The 17,179-nt window shown below is 36.0% G+C and overlaps 1 protein-coding gene across 4 annotated transcripts in view; it reads right to left on the bottom strand.

Annotated features, from left to right (window-relative positions):
* POLR3A (RNA polymerase III subunit A) overlaps positions 1–17,179 on the bottom strand; it is a 42,930-nt gene that overhangs the window by 7,501 nt on the left and 18,250 nt on the right. Inside the window, exons 20-32 of one of the 4 annotated variants that reach the window (XM_042018536.1) lie at positions 16,536–16,706; positions 15,619–15,732; positions 11,726–11,812; positions 11,558–11,640; positions 9,983–10,153; positions 9,317–9,410; positions 9,141–9,233; positions 8,539–8,703; positions 7,710–7,874; positions 7,238–7,369; positions 5,873–6,005; positions 2,948–3,133; positions 1,361–2,394 (exon numbers count right to left, since the gene is read on the bottom strand). In XM_042018536.1, coding sequence (XP_041874470.1) covers positions 2,985–3,133; positions 5,873–6,005; positions 7,238–7,369; positions 7,710–7,874; positions 8,539–8,703; positions 9,141–9,233; positions 9,317–9,410; positions 9,983–10,153; positions 11,558–11,640; positions 11,726–11,812; positions 15,619–15,732; positions 16,536–16,706 — 1,557 coding nt within the window. In that variant the 3' untranslated portion in view covers positions 1,361–2,394; positions 2,948–2,984. Of the gene's footprint in view, positions 1–1,360; positions 3,134–5,872; positions 6,006–7,237; positions 7,370–7,709; positions 7,875–8,538; positions 8,704–9,140; positions 9,234–9,316; positions 9,411–9,982; positions 10,154–11,557; positions 11,641–11,725; positions 11,813–15,618; positions 15,733–16,535; positions 16,707–17,179 lie in introns of those variants that run through there. The other 3 variants (XM_042018535.1, XM_042018533.1, XM_042018537.1) reach the window with 3 other exon arrangements.

The following is a 17,179-nucleotide window of genomic DNA, read 5'->3' as shown; positions in this document are numbered from 1 at the left end:
ATACTAAGAAAATCTGTATCCTGTTTGCTATGGGTTTCTAAAGACATTTCTGTCTGCAAGCACAGTGATACAAAATTGAGGAATTCCTGTTGCAGTGGTTCCTTCAACTTATACTGAAACAGTGACAATTGGTCAGAGGTCAAGGAATGTTTGTCCTGCAACAGCCAAATTTTTTCCTACTTGCAGTTAACTTATAGAACACAGCATTCATATGCTTTCATTTTCTTTTTTATCTTTAAGCATAGATAATCAAAAATGGAAATAGCCTTCTATACTAAATTTATTCAAGTTATGGACCAAAGCAGCACAATTCTGGATTTACTTCCAACTTTCCATAGTCAAACAGGAAACCTATATAGCATGTGCAGCTGCTTTCTTCTCTCTCTGCAGATAAGAGACATGTGTGAAGTAGTTTCCTGATAAACACACCAAGAAAGTACTTCATTTTATGAGTTTAAATTTGTTTTAAAACAGATGGAAAAAATGAAGATGAGAAAGCAGCATATGGATATTTGAAAACAAATTGATTTCTTGAAAATTTACACTTAACTAATTTCAATTAGCACATTAATTACAAAATAGAGGAAAATGTGAAAAACAGTGTTTATTTTTAAAAAATTAAACCCAAAATAAGCTAAAGAATTTACTAAAAATGTAAATTTTATTATTCCAAAGTTCCATTTCTTTACTGTTAAAACTAACCCTTAAGAAAAAGCTGCTTATGAGTGAAATCCAACAGCTAATTTGTTTACTGACTGCACAGAGAGCTCAAACAATAATTACTAATTCAGAGTGCTCTTGTAAACAATCTATTTTTGGTTGAAACACTCATGAGGCTCAGAGCATGATCTGAGGACAAGACAGAGTGACTTTAAGCAAGATAGATTTTATATTACTTATTAATTTACATTGTAAATACCTGAGATTTAAGTTTAAATAATTCTCAATTGTCTTACTAACTAAGCAAATAAAGGAAATGGAGGTTATCTCATCCATAAATTAATTATGCAGAAATATAATACACCAATAAATAAACACAAGGTTTCCATATTCTTTACCTCTGCCTCTTTTTATTGTCATATTTAAGACAATGATAAAAGATGTAATTTAATTTTTACTTTTAAAACATACAAGAGAGTGAACCCACCATTTAAATAGCTCATTTCTCTATATTTACAAAACACCAAAACCACACAAAACAAAACAAAACAAAAAAAACAAAAACCCCAAACCAACCAAACAAAAAAAACTAACCAAACAAAAAGAAAAACCCAAAACCAAAAAAAAGAGAACAAAAAAACCCCCCAAAAAATGGAAGAAAGAAAGATGTGGTTATTTGTTCCAATACAAACTCTACCCATTTGACCTTGGGAAGAATCTTTATTCAGAAAAATGCCAAGCACTATCAGTAGAATTTCCCATTATAAAACAAAGTACTGAACCACAGGAAAGGTTTATGGGCTTTCTCTCCATGAAGCCCCTACTCATGTTAAATTTACAACTTGAAAAAGAAATAGACAAATGAGTAAGTGGCAATCTCACTGAGATCACAAAGAAAACTTTGATTTATTCTGAAATTTCTATTACTAAAACAGAGATAGCAAAATATATGCAGTTTTTAGAGCAGATAATAAATGCACTACATTCTCCATCTTCACCCTGCCAAAATCTAGGCAGATGTAGATCTTAGCATCATTCTGAAAATACAAAATAATTTGAGAATAGCTATGTTGAATTTCACATGAGATCTTGTCTGCATGGAGCATGAATTAAAAAACAGACACAGTGGCACTTTAAGACTTAAACCAGTAGATTTACAGTCTCTGAATGTAGCCTTACACTTTTCTTGGACATAAAGCCAAAATGCAGCACAAATGTGTTCACTTTCAAATGCTAGAATACTCAGCAGTCTGCTTTTACTTCATGAGGGCACAATTTCTGCTTTTTTCTCTACTTCCTTGACCCATGTCATGAGCACACTGAGTATCCAAACACTGCTGACAAAACAAGAAGGTACTTTCCCTCCTTAGCACCACAGTAAATTTAAACATACTACACTGAAATGACTTGAGATCTATATTCATTCTGAAAACTGCTTTAGTGGACTAAATCTAAAAATACTTCCAAATTATTTCACGGCAATGCATAGAAACAGCATCCGCTTCAATTTCTACTTTATATAGTAAAATAAAACTAGGTTGTTCAGATGATCCTGCTCAATTATGAAACTTTCCCTAAACTAAGACTACTGTAAGTTACTGATTCCAGCAGTTAGACAGTTGCTGTCATATGAAAAGCTATCTATAATTTGCAATATTCTTACAACAGTCTTCTCAGAATTTAGTAGCATCCACAATGTGCAGCTTCTTGTAGATATGGTCCCAAAATAGAATCCTGGGGAGGAAAATAATTTAGTGGATAATAACTCAGGATAAAGAAAAACCAATTAAAACTACCAAAAGCAAAGAGCAAGTATTTCAAACACTTTGAACAGCACTCCTGAACTCACTATGAAGTAATCACAGACTCAGTTCCAGCTTTCTGAAGTTCCTGCTCTTAACAGCTGTAGACTGACCTCTGCAGCTCCTGTTGAAAGGACATTTCCAAAAGCGCTCTGGGCAAGCTCACAGAACTCTCTTGCAATTTTCTTTTTTTTTAGTAAAAAAAATCTGAATACACATGTAATAAATACTGAGTTAATAACAGCTTCCACCCATTAACAGTAATAGAAAAAGCAAACACTATCACATGAAAATGTTATCAGGTGAAATCTACTTTAAATTTATTTCCACTCTTTGGTGCACTCTTTCCTTTCAGGGTCTGTACTAAAAACAGGTGGTGAACAACTGGGCAATTCTTTTGATAGTATTTAACTCACCAATTCACTGCTATTGAGACACATAGAACTGATAATACACTTTTCTTAATTTAAATTATATTTGCTTACTATTTCTTGGTTTACTATCTTGTTTTATGTCCAAGTGCTACGTAACAATGGGAATGTGAAATTCATTATGATCAAATATCAGAGGCCGCCTGGGAGGGGTTGATTCTTTGTCCGCTTTGTGTAACAGTTTAAAGAGTCCTGTTCCAATATTCATTGGAATTCCCATGATGATGCACTCAGAAACACCTAGGAAAAAGCCAAACAAACACAGTGAACATTTGAACAGTAAGGATTTACAAAACAATTTTCATTTGCCCATTCCGTTATGTGCTGCCTACAAAATCTTGAACTTCACAGGTAAAGACCGAGGCCCCTTCACTTGACAAAGTTAAATGTCATGGTCATCAGACCAGTATGTTACTTTAAACAGCATTAAATTCTACAGGAAAACCTCAACCTAATCTAGACATCTCCAGTAATGAAAGCCCTTCAGAAGGTTTCCTTTTGGTGAAGACATATTCCATGCAGTGCCTGTAGCAGAAGATGCAAGGCAAACTTACTTCATGTTAATTCTCTGACTCAGTGCTAAGGCTTCAGTCAAATCTGGCACGGTTCCTTTGAAACCTCCCCAAGTTCCCAGTGAGAAAGGCACAGAAGTACTTGAGCTTTAACACTTCTGGCATTTTCACCACTCAAAAAGTGCTCATTTTGAACTGAAGATTGAGTCTGTCCCAATGATTTTTGATGGTTGTAACATTTTCATCGCAATGTGCTGACACATTTATATTCCAGATCTACCAATGTGCACAACTTTTCCAAAGAACGTTCCACACTCAAAGCAAGCTCTCAGATACCAGTGTTTCTCTCTCAGCATACCGTTATGATCCAAATGACATTTTTGCATGTTCTCATGTCCTAGATTGTCCTTCACATAAATGTTTAAGAAGGTAACAATAAATAGCTGTACCTTTGAATGCACAAAGGGTGAAATACATTTACTCAAAATTCTGGCAAGGCATGATTTGTAATTTGAATGTATAGGAATGAAGAGTCTGTATTTTTGCTCTTAGACCAGTGCTGCATTTCTACATTATTTGCCAATAATATGCTCTTAAAAATCTTGTGCAAAAGATAACTTTCAAGAGGTACTGTAGATTTAGGCCCCTACAGCACGCACGTTACAACAGATAAAGGAAATACCTTTCTTACATCTAGCAAAAAAACCTTCCCTGCTTTTGCACAATAATCTTTCAACCTGAGTCTACCACTGAATCATGAAAATTGAATTTAGATTTTGTACATCCCTATTCACTTGCAATACTTCCACATACACAACAAGAAGCCTTCCTCCCCACCTCCTTTTTGCCTCACGGACCAAGTAGTAAGTCAGGCAGCTGCACAGAAATTTTTCACACAAGCAAGCCAGTATCATCTCTTCAGTTTTGGTAAGCAGACAACAATTGCTGTTTTCTCCTGCATTTCCTTATTCAAACTAAAATATTATATAGGAGGCGACATCAAAATACCTTTGGTTTTCACATTATTCAAAACAGGATTTTACCAGCTCAGAGGGGACTTAAAGAACACATTTTCTTTTCCTTACTGTCTAGGACTGAATCATTCTCAGAAAGGATCTTTGCTTTAATTGTGGGCAAATTATTAAAAAATTAAAAAAAAAAAAAAAAAAAAAGGAAATTAAATCCCACTCATGTGGAATGCTGGAGAGCCAGAAGTGGCAGAGTTCTCAAAATACAAGCTAGTAATACACAGATTCCAGTGATTCAGAAAATACTGTGCACAAAGCACTGTTTGAAACTGGCTACACTAAGACTACCTAGACATACACAAAACCCAGTAAATTTTAACATAACACATGCATATTTCTGCATTTCATTAGCACCCAGAAACTTCCAATGAGCAATTCCAGCTCCAGGAGGGTAGGTATTGCATACACAGATCTTGAAAAGGGTGAAACCTGCTTGACTTCTTTTCTCTGTTTAACCTATTAGACAGACTTTTTAACAATTCAGTCCCAAAATGCATATAGCTTAAAGGAGAAGAAAATCTGATTGAGGGCTAATGGGGGCAAAGGCATTAAAAAAACCCAACTAATTCCAAATATTAGAGCACATGGCAAAAATACAAAATAAAGAGACAAACAGAATACCAGAACTCTTTTAAATGAATATTCTGTTTGCTGAATGTATGTGGGCATGCATACACTTGTGGATATGTAGCCATGTATTTTCAAAATTTACAGATTCATTCATGAATTCAGTAAGATGATTCAGTGGATGCTAATGAACTTAAATTTAAAACTGAAGAACAGATACCTTTAAAAAGAAATTTCTGACAACAGAAACTGTTCTGTTAAATGATAAACAAGACTTCTAATTAAAAAAACAAAGACCCATAATTTTCATCTATTTAGATTAGAACTAAATGAAGAAGTCAAGAACCTAGCCTTTCTGCTTATTTCTAGGTATCAGTGCCAAATCACCTAAGCAATCAGTAACAGTGTAATCTTCAGCTAGGCTGAGATGTACCTGTCTTCCTACTTCTTAGCAGGAATGAAAATGAAACCTAAATACTGGTGAGGTACTAAATTTATTCATCAGCTCTAGGTGTTGAAGATACACAAACATTTCACAATAGAAAAAAACAGAACTAGTGATAGTGGGACAAATTTCCTAGTATTTCACTGAGATCTAGCATGAGAAGTAAAACCAAATTACCCAAAGTGTACTTTAAGAAACATCCAGCAAATATCCAACTGACTTGAAGATCTCAGTCAGAGATTAGAAGTAGAGAAACATACACCAAACTTCTAGGACCGAGGGGGTCCTAGAAGATGGATGAGGCTCAGACCTGAAGTTTTTGACATACCACCAGAACAGGAAGCTTAACAAAGCAAAACTCCAATGCTTTGAAGAAGTTTACAGATGTTGGGTAAGGACCACAAACTGCAGACTTTGCAATACCTACCACAAACAGAATCCTTCTGCCCAAAGTAAGCAGCATCAAAGAGATGGTCAGCAGTCTTCTCAAAAGAAGCCAGCATCAACACACTTTCCTTCATTTTTGCCAGTCCAAACCTGGTAATGCCTAGCACTTCACCCTTGATTGATGGAAAAACCCAAAGAGTAAGCCCAAGTAAATAAATATACTATCTATAATAGAGAATTGTCATAAGACATTGCTTTACAGTTGAACATCCTGAAGGTTAATAGTTTGATAGTAATCAATATTTATATAAAACAAAAATCATTCTTCATATACAACATAAGCTGCTACAAACAGTTAATAGATCATTTTTTTAAGCAAGAGTATTGAAAAGATTGAAAGAAACATGGCCATGAGAAAACCCCCCCCAATTATAAACTGCCTTCTGAGCTACAAACTTCAGTGGGGTCTGAGAGCAATATGCTGAATCTACTGCCTATTATCTACAGATAAATCTGACCTCAGCTGCCAGGAGCTGACAGAAGATGCTAAATCTTCATTTTTTCATTCTCCAGAAAAAAAGGTAATTAGCTTTTTAAACTAACTTATTTCTGCCTATGTTTGTTAGAAAAGTCCTGATTATAACAGATTGCACAAAGAAGCCTAAGTCACAAGTACAGGGAAAAGAATGCATGGTAGGAGCCCACCAAGTTTAAAACATGGCACTCTGATGCCCTTTTCTACCGTTGTGCTGCAGCTCCACAGGGTCAGCCCTGGGGACTGCTGCAGCTCAATACAACAAAGCTCTGCAGTTTTGGAACAAATCAGAACTTCATCCATTTCACCCAAATTAAACCCTTGCACTCTGGCAGGCAAATTGGAAAATCTTACTTCACTAAGCGTACTCAACTCTAAAAACCACACTGGATGTGAAAGAAAGAAAATAATCAATGAAGAGCAGATATGATTTTGCACTAACACGTTCTGTAAGACTGTTCACATCAGCTGATTCTATGTGTAGTGTCTGTATCCTTTGACTCTCACATATGGTGCAGCTGTTATGAACCACACCCCGTGGGGTTTTCTGCACAGCAAGCCTTAAACTGCATGCATGGCTACCCAAACAGCTGATTTTCACACCATCATTTTCAGGATTCCTATTTTCAATATGAAATTATTGTTCCCTTCTCATTTTATCCATTTGTTTTCAGTCAAAATAGATCCCTCGTCCCCCAAGAACCGGGGTAATTAAGCATTTTGTGTAAAATACAAGTAACAGTATTAGGTCAGTACAACTTTGAATTCTTTAAGCCTACAATGAATTTCCATCTCCCTAGCTCCCTAGCTGGTAAAATTAATTTGTATAAACAGGCCAATAGTAACATTTAGATAAGACATAGTACAAACCTTGTAAGTCATTAGATCAGACAATAACATAACATGTCTCCTGTCAATGCTCATGCCATGGTTCACCATCGTATACTGAATCTCATTGATAATGGTCGTCCGAGCAGCTTCAATTCCCAGAGTTTTCTCTACCTACACAAGATATTGTTACATGATTGTTATGTGTTAGATGAAAGAAGAACCAATTGCTTGGAGCAAGTATACTCCTGGTATAAATACCATCTGATAGCATATTGATATTCCATTTCTATGACTACCCTTTTAAACTTCTCCATTTGAAAAATATTTATAGAAACAGCTTCTTTGAAGTGAACAGTGCCGCCAGTGGAATTATTCTCTTGTGTTAATGCATTCTGACACCTATTAGTGAAATCAGGCTTGATTCCATATCAACTCCTGCATCTGAGCACAAACAAGCACTTGTAATAAAGATGTTATGGGGAAAACCCCACAGCACCCATTTAGACATTACCTCGTAAGTGTTGTTAGAGGATGTTTTTGTTCCTTTCACTCCATGAGTAGCCATAACAGCTCGCAGATTATCACCTTCAACCAGAAGTTTGTATTTTTCCTTTCCACTTTGTTCGTCAACATGAATGACAGCTCGGGAAACCTCTGGTATGCCTTGCACTACAACCTTCATAAAACAAAAAACCCCTGGTAACTTTGATGTATACAGTAACACAGTATTAAAGGGTAACACTTACAGCATTCAAACCTACTGAGAAGGTCTAGTAAGTGGAGTAAAGGCTCACTCAAAACACATATGAATAAGATTTCTTATTCTTAAATACACAAACTGACACTGACACTGTACTATAAACCTTGCTCACTATCTACATTTTATATTTTATGTCAGATATTCTCATACTCAGGTTTGGGTGTCTGAATAGCAGCAGACCCATACAAATAAAAGGGCAAGCTGCTAACAATAAAGGTTCATTTATCCCTATTTTTAGAATCCAGAGTAGACAGTCTCCTCACAGAAAGCTGAAAAAATGCCAGATACTGTCATGTGGTTCAATTCTAGATGCAGCTGGAAACAGATGCAACTATTTAATAAAACTGCTGCACTTGGAAAGCTTCAGTAAACTGTGAGGGAAATATCAAAGCTTCGATTTTATTTACAAATACTAGTAAAGGATGGCTTAGTTTCAACAGCAAGGCAGTACCACCACAATCTAAGAGTTACTGACCTAGCCTATCTTCACTGTCAATACCGACAAGAATTATTTTGTCTTGCCACCATGGAACCCCGAATTATTACTACTGATTACCTCCCACAAAAGCATTGCTTTTACCTTTGGCAGTTCTTCCTTGAGGGACTGCAATACATAATACATGGAACTCTTGCTATTTTCACGAGGGGTCACACATACAACTGCTTCTCCATGGACAGCAACATCCCCAGGCTTCACTCTGAGCTTAGAGATGCAAATTGAGTAGCGCACAGTCTCTGCATTCACCTGTGGCAAAAGTCAGCCAGCAAACACCAGGGTTATCTCTCAGCATATATCAACATGCTCAAATAAACAGAAAAGTCTTTCAACAGATTATAAAAAGGAAGAATGTAGGAAAAAAATCCCCAAATATTCTCTTCTAAATTAGTCTTACAAATTGCATGAAATACTACCTTATACTGGGGGTACCAGCCCATACATTAATCAATGGACAGAAACTGCATCCCTGGGTGTAGCAAGACACAAATGCATGTTCTCTCATTTCCAAATAAAGGGGAAATTATCCACTTTGCAAGGGAAAAAAAAGATGTAATGTAGCCACACAACATGCATTACTCACTTCCTTTTTTTTTAACTTCCACTGGTGTGATTTCTGACACAGCATTAAAAGACCCTTTGGGACGTATCCAAGGTGTATTCTGCATAAGAACTGAACAACTCACCTCTAATCTCAGTAGTCTAATGCGCTCTAAAGACAGCTTCACTAGGATGAAGCAGTCATCTGGAAGAAACACTTCTTCAATATATTCAGAAATCTTTAAACAATAAGAACAAAAGTTAGCATGCAAAAATGGCTAAAATGCCATTAAAGCATTAGCAAGAACACACTTTTTCTTACCTCTCCTAACAAAGTTTTTTCAATTCTTCCTTTAACCAGACGGGCAAAATCAGGATCATCATCTTTGTCCAACTGTGCTGTTATAATAGGGGTGCTAAAAGAATAAACACACACACACACACAAAAAAAACCAGCTAGGAAATTGATCAGAGTATAGATGGCAACTTGAATTACAGCTTCCTTATGGAATTTATCTCTTATCTAGATCAGTATTTAGTAAGATAAAGAGATCTTCAGGTTCCTCAGGTGTATTTAAGAAAAATTACTCTTCATGTACTTCAGGCTGGTAAAAACAAGCGAACACTCAAGTACTAGTGACTGTTTTCATGGTATATGTTATCCTAGTATTTAAGCATGGCTTCATGCATACCTACAAATAGGTATGCTTCAAGTACTGCTAAACACCAGAGCACTTCACAATAAATGAGACATCTAAGGAAATACTATACTGAACAAATAATCCTTTCCTTTATTTGATTTTCTCTCTGGGCTTAAGTATCACAGTTGTGCAGACATTAGATTTTTCTTGTTTGGGTATTTGCATTGAATGATGTCTAGTATATTGCTGAGGACAGGGAAATGCTATCATGTATTGCAAGTTTATCCATCAGGTTTCACGTGGGCAAAGGAAATAAAATGCCAAACAAATCAAAACAATGTCAGTACCTAATAGCCTTTGAAGCATTAATGATTTCTTTGATCCTTGGCACACCCAAAGTGATGTTCATTGAAGCAACACCAGCAAAATGGAAAGTCTTCAGAGTCATCTGTGTGCCAGGCTCACCAATACTCTGTGCACAAAGAGCTCCTACTGCAGAACCAGGCTCCATCTGCGCCCTGATAAAAAAATATAGAAAGAGATATGGAACTGAATAAGGTAAAAGATCCTAAGCAAACAGCAAGAGAAACTATTCTGGTAGATATACGAGAAGTTTATTAATATATTATTATAGTAAACAAACAAGAGAGAGGCTGAAAGGTCACCAATACTTTAAGACTGATTTCATGCAAAGCAAGAAGATGCCCGTCATATAAGCATTCCACAGGTGCAGTATAACTTCCATAACAGATAACAAAATGCTTGTCCTCTTCCTCCTAAGCATCAAGCAGTAGATCCAGGATTCTCCCTTCAGGGAAACCCCATATGCTAACATTTACTTATTACACGGAAAAATGATAATTAACATTTAAAAACACTTAAGACAAATGTAAACAAGTACTCCTAATAAGGGAAAGCAAAAAACTGGTAACTGCTTTAAAATAGTTAAGAACTTAACATATACATGAATTTTCTAGAAGAATAAAACATTAGGAAACAATTGATGCAGATAGGCCACAAAGGAGAGAACACCCATGGCTGCAGGTGGATGTCCAAATCCAAGGAGTCTAAATAAATGAAATAAATCTCAATGGATAAAGAGATTAAAACATCCACACTAGCACTATCTTGGTATAAACTAAGAACAACAAACAAAAGGATCCTATGTGTGCGTAACAGATCAAAGAACATTTTAGAACAAAGTGTGATATAACTCCTCAGACTGTGTAGATCAAGAATAGCTATCAAGATACACATGAATTTGCAACTCATCTATTTACAGTTTGTTCTGCATGGACTTATTGAAGGTTTTCAAAAGCCTCCTGCAAGAGGGGGAGGAAGAAAACGTCTGGCAGTGGGTGTAAAAATGTTAAGTGTTTAAACAATATCCTCCCTTACTCTGAATCCTATCACTTTTGGCTTTTACCAGAATCTGCTGCCAAAACAGAGTCTGTGGATTTAAGTAGTGAGTAGCAAAAGCCTAAAACTGTGCCTCTTGGTATGATTACTATTATTTCAGAAGGAATGTGCTTAAATACAAGCAGATAACTCTGCATATTCAAGAAACATAAAATGAAACATAAAGCATTTTTTCTACAATGTAAAAGGATACCAAACAAAGTCTGTTTATGAAAGAATCTGATTTTGACTCAAGACAAATGTAAAAACCCCACCTGTCAGACCTCTAGAACTTTTAGTACAAGACTCATTTCTGCTTTAACAAGCCCACCTGTAGACAGGGATGCTTTTTTTTTTATGGCATCCTACCTTTGTCTTGCAATGTTTATGTCATTGGAGCAATTGTTTCTAATTCCTTGTACTACATTCCCAACAGAACCAACAGTCATACAGTAAAAACAGCAAAATACACCCCTATGTTACCAACAAAACAGCATTGAGAACACAGCAGGGTAAACACTCACCTCATGTATTTGTCTCTACAAGTCTCTAGAAATTTCTCTAATTGTGTTGGAGTAATCCTGTCCAACTGATATAAAACTCTTGGCTGAAAAGAGAAAGGAATAGTTGGAAAAGCAACAACTTAAGAAGATTGTAAAGAACTACATCATTACCCCATTGAAACTATTTACCTCTGTTGTGCCATTGTCATTAATTCCATACTTGTCCCTAGTTTTTTTTATCTTCTCAGAAACACCTTTGATGAATTTTTTAATTTCCTGAAATCACATTAAAGCCACAGTAAGCAAAGACATGGTCTCCATATTGAAGTCTTCAACACTAAGTTACTTACTTAAAGCTCCAAATATTTACAATAAATTAATAATGCACAATATGGAGAGAAGAACATCAAAATTTAGACAAACACATACACTTGAGTTTAGCAAACCAGATCCACTCTCGTGTAGCCACAAATCAGTAGCAGTACATGAGGAATATTGTCCATGCTGAATAACAGCATCCTTCCTGAGCACACACTGACAGGTGAAGATACCCAACTTGGGTTGATCCTACCTTCCTACACACCACTTACTGAAACTGACTTAAAAACTCAAAAACCCCACAACTCAAAATCCTTATTTTTTGATGATACTGACACAAACACATTCTCACTCATTTCTCAGTATTCAAAATAGTCAAAATGGAAGACTGGCAAGAGAGGAAGTATATAAAGTATATCTGCTGTATAGACCTCAGATGCACTTTATTTGTGAGAAAAAAACCTCAAAACTATTATACACATGTCAGTGTCTACCTAATATAATTCAAATAACTTCTCTATGCTGTGGAGAGGTCTTGCAGATAATTGCATTTAACATACCATAGTACATAAACCTTTCACTCTCTTATCAGGCTTACCCAAAAGAAGTTCTCATAGTCTTTACTGGAACATAAACTGAAACAATACTGTTAAAAAAATATCCAACATGTGTTCTATAAAAGATCATTTGGTCATAACACTTTGGATATAGACATGTACACTAGAAGTTATGAAATATGAGGTCCATGCTTAAACTCTTCCACAGATGTGGACTCAGTGCAAGTCATTGTTATAACACAGGGTTATCAAAACCAAAATACAAACAAAAAGCAAGAGGAAATCCTTTCCATTTATTTCAACAATGATTTAGCAAAGCTCCACAGAGAAGCAGTTTGATTTTTTTAGAGTCCTTTTAAACCCCTTCTACCCCATTAGTCCTACCTGACAGACTGAGTGATGGTTACACGATGTCACCTCTTCTGCACTAGGTACTGGACTCCTTGCAACCACCACAGCAGCCGAGCACTGACAATTACTTGCAAAATTGAGTAAGTATCTGACTGGCTTTTTTTTTTTTTTTTTAGCTGAGTTCATAGAATCATTATGAAAGCACTTCTATTACATCCTAACAGAATTCTCAGGCTCTCAAAATAACAGCATTCTTACTGGTATTCAAGGTGTTTCCAGAGAGTACATTACTTTCTGTGAATACCAGAAGCAAGTTCAAATGGAAGCACAGACAACAGAAGTGCTGCTGAAATGGATGCTTCAAAGTTGCTTCTTCACTTGGATGACAGGATGCATTCTTACATTTTTGCCCCTTTTTTTTTGCCCTGCAGTAAGTAGCATTATTGACAAATAACATATCTGGACATTTTAAAGGCTTTTGACCCCAAAATAATTGCATAAAATTGATAATGTGGTTTATTTCCTAAAATAAGTGTTTAAGCAATAATATGGTATTAGAGAAGTTAATGTTTTTTACTACAGGTACATAAAAAAGGAACACTGCAGGACTTGCAGAAGACTTTTCCCCTTTGACAGTGCCTGAGTTACAAAGTACTTTAAAAAAATCCAAACAACTCCAACACAATAAATCAATTATTATACATAATTCTGAATAAGGTACTCAAATGATACATTATTTCCATACACCAGAGTCAGAAAAGGTGAAAGATAAAAGATAAATCTCTGAAGACTTATTTTTCATTGTCAGATTTTTACTCATGCAGAAGACCTAAAAGAGGGAATTACTTATTCTTCTCAACTTTCAAGTATCTGTTGGCAGTTTATCCAAACTATGCATTAATTCATGCTACAAATGGAATGAAAATGTAGCTCACTCTTTGCTGAGTCTCTCTCTCTCAGGACTTAAAATCTTTAGTACAACACTCTACTCTATAAGCACAGCTATGTAACTTCCAGAGTGGACTCAAAAAAACATTGATTTTTTTCACACCTTCTAAATCCATAGTCTTATTTTGGACCAGATTAACAAAAGGGCACCAAATGGGTTCAGTAAGGTCTGTCTCAATACGGGCCTTGTCAGCTCCTACAGAGCTGTTGTTTAGTCAAGGGCAGTTCAGGGTATAGGCCATGCTCACCCAGGGCTTGCCCGAGCACCCAAGTGAGTGGGATCATTTATACACCTGAAGCACTGCTCCCATTGCAATCCTTGCAGTGAAGAAGCCACTGAAATGCACAGTGGCACAGACAATGTCACGAGATTCAGCCAAAATCTGCTCCAGTTCCAGCAGACCCAGTAGGTCAATTCTGCATATGGCAGCACTGACAGGTTGTGTGCTGAGCTTTTTCTGTGTTTTCACCACATGCCAAAACTCCTAATGTCTCAAAAAACCCCACATAAAAATTACTGGCTTTTTTTAAAACTGTGAGGGTTTTTAAGGACTTCCCCCATTTACAACCAGAAGAAAAATAAATTTCCCTTCACCTGTACCTTAATATACTCAAATATGTTAAAACATTTACACAATTGAAACTCTGCCAGCCAACAATCTGCTTTTTCATCAGCTGGATTCCGTCCAGCGAGGGCAGAGTGCAGGAAGAATGAATGCTGTCTGTTTGAAAGAGACTATTTAGACACACTCTGTTCCAGACTAGAGTGGGTAAGCTCATTACAGGAACCTCCTGCTAAAATAACAGCACTAAGAAGCATCTCTGTTCTGGAATGGAAAAGTGGAGGAATGGATAGGAAAACACCAGAAAAACATGCTAATATCCCTAGAGACTGAAAGAATGAATTTGAGAAAGAAGAGTCAAGCACTGAAAGAAAGCTTCCTCAAAATCCTTGAATTTAGTAATGGGTATTAATTAATGTGTCACCGTTTCCACATTAAAAAAGTTAAATAATTGTGATGAACACCTATGTCATAATTTAACAAGCAGTAATGTATATATGCTAACCAATTACTTTAGCACTATACACACATCTTTAGCTAAAAAGCACTAACTAACATTAATGCCACACAGTGCACACACATGCTACGATTACCTCATTATATTTTTCATAACCTGTCTCAGTTAATGTCTTCAAGGATGAACAGAAAAAAAAGGAAAGAAGAAAACGTAACTATCTAAAACTTAAAAATCTTAAGTTAAGCTAATTTTCACTAAGGTGATGTAGCCATATCTGTGCTTCTGAAATTAGTAACCATTATTTAGATTTTCATGATATGATTTAAAAGATGTATACTTCAAATAACAACTTTATCCCCAAACCCTGATATTAAACTATTTCATTTCTTTTCCTTCAGACTTGCAGTTAAGATTTAGAGCATATTTCAAATATGGATATAGCTATTTTTTCAACTCCACTCTATGAATGGAAGTGCAATTCAGGTTTACCTTGTTCTCTGAAACACTCTGATCTATTGAAAGGTCATTAAATTCATCTATGGGTCATTAAATTCATCTTGTTCTCATCACTGCCAGTAATCAGAATCAGAAGGTTCATCAAGGTAACAGCTTTATATGAAGGCAAGGTTAATTCTACAGGCAGGTTAATTCCACAGTTTTGACCAGTGATTCTCAAGGAAGTCTTGAGAATGGCTGCTCTCATAAACATTAAAATTGCCCCAATGCTCTTTCAAACAAATTGAATTTTATAACTCAAAGTGAAAGCAATCACATGAACCTTCACTCATCCTTAAAAGATGTGTAAGTAGTCTCCAGACAGGCTGAAGTCCTGTTCTTCATTTATAAGGAAAAGTTAATCACAGTGTGATAAGGAAGTGAGATAATTACCTGCAGAAAACTGTCTTGGCAGCAAAGAAATTCATTCTTCTTCATGATGGACTCGGATGTTAACACCAATTCATTTTTGCTAAGGGCTGGTTCACTTCTGCATGGATAGACAGCCTTAACAGGAAAAAACATGACTTCTTCACAGACAGCACATGCACAAAAACTCCATTGCAAAGACACAGAATACAGACATGTAGAACTGATTAACAGCATTCTTTAGTTTTGGTTGTGTAGTTTGTTTAATGGGGTTTTCTGTTGGGTTGGTTTCGGTTTACTATACTATATCAGACTACTGTGAAAAGAAGGGCCACATCCACTTCTACTTATTTCTGCAAATCTGAAGGTATACACCCAGACATTTCTAGTTCTATCCATTTATTACACTCACATTACAGAAAGCTGAACAGTTATTTCAGCAAAAGGCTTTTCTCTGAGGGAAGGGGGCCATGACACACCAACCAACCAACCACAAAACCAAAACTAAACAATACAGGTCTTCAAACATCACAGTATTATTGAACAACCATCAGCCAAGTTCAACTCAAAGAACATCCATGTCTTGATTTAATAGAGAATTATTTTGTGCAATGTACCAAACTGGTACCCAAATAAGCCAGTAGTAATTTATCTAGTGAGTTGGATATTAGGCCCTAAAACTATGTTCAAGCACAGAAAGAAATTTTACTTTTCACAGCTTACACACAGTTTGGTCTCTGTACACAAATTGGTCTGTTCCACTGCAAAAACTATCTGTTACTCTTAGAACACACATGCTGAAACACTGACCAGGACCATTCAAAAAAGGCAATTTGAAAATAAATACTTCAAGTGAAACAATTTCCCCCATCATTTACTACTTTCTCCTCCATGCTTAATAGTATTTTCACATTTCCAAAAAGGATTTCAGCAATCCTTACCCTGATATTGTCTAGAACTCGCTTGAATTCCAGTGGTTCATCCTTCCCTTCCATAGCTGCAGGATCCAAGCCATCTCCTCCATAAATAAACTGTATAATGTCACCTGTAGAACTTCTGACTGTTAAATCATACTGTGAGCAAAGATCTTCAAGGGATTTTACCAGACGTCTCTGAAGGGAAAAAAACAAAAGTACAAGGAAAGTAAAACGGATCTTTTTAAAAACAGCTGTTGATTTGCATTACAAGAAGTACAGAAACTGGACTCTGGAAATAAATCTGACACAGTGATGAGCAGGCATGAAAACCTATTTAAAATCATACATTACCCCTAAGGCTTTACTGTAGATTTCACAGAACGTAAAAGTCAACAAAATTTTAAGCAACAACACAATACTCCACATTTAGAATTCCATGAAAGCTAATGACCTAAATAGCTGCAAGAACCTACTGTAGTTTGAGGGATTTATGTGGGTTTTTTGGGACATAATACTCATATTCTTCCAAGCAGGTTTATTCCTCAAGGGATACAATACTTTTTGTGTATGGAAGCAGAACCACTCAACGATTGTTTTCACTGACAAAAACCATAAAGGTCATCTGCCAAAGCCATTTTTCAGTCTGGGTTATCTGCTTTTCTTACATT

The sequence above is a fragment of the Corvus kubaryi genome, unplaced genomic scaffold, assembly GCF_017639235.1.
Source record: "Corvus kubaryi isolate FWS band 111438036 unplaced genomic scaffold, C.kubaryi_AGA036_p1.0 138, whole genome shotgun sequence".
In the NCBI taxonomy this organism is placed as follows: Eukaryota; Metazoa; Chordata; class Aves; order Passeriformes; family Corvidae; genus Corvus; species Corvus kubaryi.
This window is presented reverse-complemented; position numbering and strand designations above follow the sequence as displayed.